This window comes from Cibotium barometz, chromosome 21 (genome assembly GCF_041138505.1).
Source record: "Cibotium barometz isolate CiBa-2024 chromosome 21, ASM4113850v1, whole genome shotgun sequence".
Lineage (NCBI taxonomy): Eukaryota > Viridiplantae > Streptophyta > Polypodiopsida > Cyatheales > Cibotiaceae > Cibotium > Cibotium barometz.
In genome coordinates, this window is record NC_141066.1 from 48,233,246 (window position 1) to 48,237,410 (window position 4,165).

Genomic DNA, 4,165 nt, shown 5'->3' on the forward strand with positions numbered 1-4,165 from the left:
AGCACCTCTCGTGCCCTTTTGCGTGCAGGTTCCAGCTGGTTCTCATGCCAAACGGCCACATTAGTTTCGGAACAGTGCAGTGGCTTTCTTAAGTCCGGCACCCACGAATGCTGCATGCTACGACTCTTATCCCATATATTTGTGGAGAACACTGCCGTTGCCAATCCCTCCGTCCCTTGCCGACAGAAAAACTCTATTATTGCCTTCTCCATCTCACCATCATTCGCGAAATCCTTGTGTGCCACAAAATCTTTCACTCCTGCCAGCGTCAAAATGCTGTTCATGCGATCTCCTGGGTGCTTGCTACTCCGCTTGCTGCATGCCATGAGTGCCCCTGCAAAAGTAGGGAATTCTATGCATTCCATTCTCAGACTGTCTAAAATGCTGTCAATGCACTGTATCCAGTCCCATGCCTTCCTTGCGAGCGACTCCGTCCTGACCACAAGCTTGCTCCCTGCCGGAGTTTCAAACATCACGCGTGTAAGCACTGCGAGAAATTCCGTTAACAGCTTCAAATATTCCCACTCCTCAATAACCTTGACCTCGGACGTTGCATCCTCGTACCAACTTGCGAGCTCTACCTGAAACTCTTCGAGGGTCTGGCAAGCGCGTAGGCCCCCTGCAGTACGCCCAAGACGGACGCAATAACGCCTCCTCTTGGATAAAGCACCCTCTTGCACCGTCCACACTCTGGTATGCCAGCGAGACTCAACGTCGAGACCGTCATGCCTGATGGGCGCCATGGGCCGTCCGATGTAGTGCAGGAATACCACAGTCTCCGTCGCGTAGGAGTAAATCCAACCTATGTGCTTGATGGTCTCGTCCGTTTCCAGCTTGTCATGCTGTGCGATGCACACGCCATCGTGCCATGCGTACTTTGCACCTGCCCGCTGCCACAGAACCTTACACATCCCCAGGATATCCTGTATCACCTCCTTGTGAGAATGCCTCTGGTGTGGATGCACGGGGCACTTCCTGCCACGGCAACAACGTGGAGGGGAGGGCTCAGCTGATCCAATATTAATATGGAACGTGGTGGCACACTCGCAATCAAAGACCTCGTAGACCTTCATCCCCCACGTATGTGACACGGCTGTGTAGTTGAGCCCCTCGTGCCAGTCGATGAGCACTACTGCGCCTTCTTCTTCTTCCCTGCATGATGCTCTTATTACCGTGGCTTCACAGTCAATCAGCCGGAGAGTTTTGGGAGGCTTCAGATCTGCTTCTTTGAGGAAATCCTCTCTAATGCCTTCATTATACTTAAGGCCTCTCTCTACGTCTAGGCCATCGTACTTCTCATATTTGGAAGTGAACCAGGACTTATTGGTCTCATATTGAATCCTATCACGGAAAAACTTAACAGGTTTTGCACATTTGTTACGTTCTGTACGTCTTGGACGTCTCCCCATCCTGCAGAAACAACAAAACAGTTCGGCCCGGGGTATTGTGAGTTCAAAACTCGGCGACTAGGAAAAGATCTGATTTAATAACAAACACATTACAAAAAATGAACAACAAAAGCTTCAGATCTGCATCAAAATCAGACAAGGTGAACATTGAAATTTCTACGTATGTGCCTTGAGAATAGTTAGCCTGGTCCCTTAGAGTAGAACACTTGCATTCTTCATGTGTGCATTGTATACAGCCTTTGGGGCATTGCCACTTGGTGAAATAACATTAGTACATATATATTTGATGTGCACAAGGCAACAAGAACTATATTAAGCAAAGGAACATTACTTGCACATTCACCACCACATCACCACATCATGATCAAACTTGTCAAGAAAGCCAACTTTTGCTAAATCCATCATGACACATTTGACACATGCAAAAGCTCCTTCAAAGCGTTTTAGTTTTAAAGCAAAGAGGCAAGCCCGTTGGAGATGCACTATCTAAATTATCGTTTGAGAGAAATATAATGAGATTAACCTCTACAATGTTGTTGAAGACCAGAACTCAACCTTCAATATGTAAATTTGTAAAAGTATGGTACTTAGGTGCTTATCTCTACCTTGTTTAAGTCAAACCCTAATGTAGTTTGAGGCTTAAGCTATATTTAGAGGTTGTGGAGTTGAGAAATTAAATGGACAATGAGAATGCAAAGAACTGGTGGCAACTTGCAAGACATAGTCATGAAAAGACAAGGATTGAGAGTGGGCTCAGGGGCCTGAGTGGCCTGGAAATTGCCAAGGACTAGCTAGGCAGTGGAGGTTTATAAAAGCCTAAAGCAGGACCCTAGGCCATGCAAGTGATCTCATAATCTATTTTGCACATGATGCGATCGAGAAGGGCGCAGTAGCTAGTCGCCACTCTCAGTTGCTGTGATGAGGAGCGAGCGTTTGAGATCTGGAACTTTGGTGGTCAATTAGGCCGTCGCAGAGGGCCAGCGGAGCAGCGGCCAGAGACCATGTGGGCATGGGCTAGCAAGAAGCTCTTGAAAGAGATGATTAGCTATTTCTGATACAAATTAAGGTCGTGTGTGGCTTCTGATCCCATATCAAGGCAGTGGACGGTTACCTTAATCTTCTGGTGAAGGTTCTCAGTGGATCGTGAGACGCGGATCAGTCAAGAAATCTCGGGCTGTCGGATGCAGGGGAAGGTGCACTCCAAGTTTTGTGAGTGAGTCAAGAAATCCGGGGCTGTCGGATGCGGAGGGTGCACTCCAAGCTTTTGTGTGTGAGTGACAGTGTGTGTGCGCGCGCGCGCGAGAGAGAAACTGCCGCAAATCCCAAGATTTATGATCAAATATGAGTAGAGATCAGTGCTCAGGAAAAACCGCCCTTTACTTTGGACTTTTAGGAAGAAAAAAAAAAGTCTAATCCTTTTTCATTTCAAAAAAGAAAATTTGATCCTAAAACTTGATATTGAGTGTAAGACAAAAGTCTTCCTTTTTTTCAAGGGTTATGTATAAGTATGCTCTTACTTTAAAGAACATGGAATATATATAGTATATATCTTTTAAAAAATATATAATATATATAATATTAATAATACTATAGTTACATAGTATATACTGTATATTTTTGAATTGTTTCTACCCAGCTTGTGTGAAATGGCCGGGAGTCGATTTGTTCGGGTGTCCTTTTCTAAATTAGGTTCCAACCTTATCACTTTCTGTGAGTCGTGTGTATTGTTCCAACCTTATCACTTTCTGTGAGAGTCGCTTGCGTTTCAGGCCTTCTCTTCGAAGTCTACTGATCGCTCTTCTCTACAGCATGAGGAGTCCAGACTATGAAAAACTTTGTCTAGTCAAGCAACATGAGTGGCTTTACAAAAAAGGATGCACCTTCCGTATCCAAGAAACGAAGACTTGGTAGTTCTGGAAAGTTCTCAAGTGATTCTTTTGATACGGGCACCCAAGCTGGAAGTTGTGAGGTCAAGCTTTCGTCTAAAGAGATTGAGGCGAATCGTCGAGAGAAAGCTAGGAATGATTGGAATCCAGCATGGGTAGGCATCTACAATTGGGCTTTTTTTTATGACATGGTAGGCTATATTTTATGCATTTTTTGTAGAGAAGTTCCCAAGTATAAAAATCCTTTTGGTAAGGAAGATTCAATAAATATTCAAGTTAGTGCTTTGTCCGATCGTGCTGGGACCAAAACGCATTAGTTTGCTACATATAAGTGTGATCCTAATAAAGTCTTGGTTTCTAATACTTTGGAAAGGAGTAAAGATAAAGTTGAATCGGCATCGCTTACTTTGTTTTCTGCTGCATATCACGTGGCAAAGAAAGATCTCTCGTTTTGTAAGTTTCCCAAAGTGTTGAAATTGCTAATTTTTAATGTTTTCTCTTCTCTTCCACGTGACACTTATAACAATAATAAAGCTTGTGTAATGTTTGTGCATTATATTAGTGAGTCCTTACTAAGGTCACAGCTAGAAAAGCTAAAAAAAGTCTCTATTTTTTAGCTTGATGCTAGATAAATCGATCGACATAGGCACAAATCAAAATTTGATTGTTTATGCATCATACCTAGAAAATTATGAGCCTATGACAATGTTCTTGGGACTAAAATTTGATTGTTTATGCATCATACCTAGAAAATTATGAGCCTATGACAATGTTCTTGGGACTTTTGGAGTTACAAAGTAGCACATCATCTTGCTTATATGACTCTTGCATAGATTTCATGGTGCAATATGGCTTGGGTTTAAATAAGCT

General features: G+C 43.4%; 1 protein-coding gene across 1 annotated transcript in view; it reads right to left on the bottom strand.

Moving 5' to 3' along the window:
• The window catches only part of LOC147627282 (uncharacterized), a 3,378-nt gene extending 666 nt beyond the window's left edge, over positions 1 to 2,712 (bottom strand). Inside the window, exons 1-2 of the mRNA XM_086816192.1 lie at positions 2,521 to 2,712; positions 1 to 1,410 (exon numbers count right to left, since the gene is read on the bottom strand). The exon at positions 1 to 1,410 is cut by the window's left edge and continues 666 nt beyond it. Of these exons, the coding sequence (XP_086672318.1) occupies positions 1 to 1,409 (1,409 nt within the window). The 5' untranslated portion in view covers position 1,410; positions 2,521 to 2,712. The remainder of the gene's footprint in view (positions 1,411 to 2,520) is intronic.
• Positions 2,713 to 4,165: the final 1,453 nt, after the last annotated feature.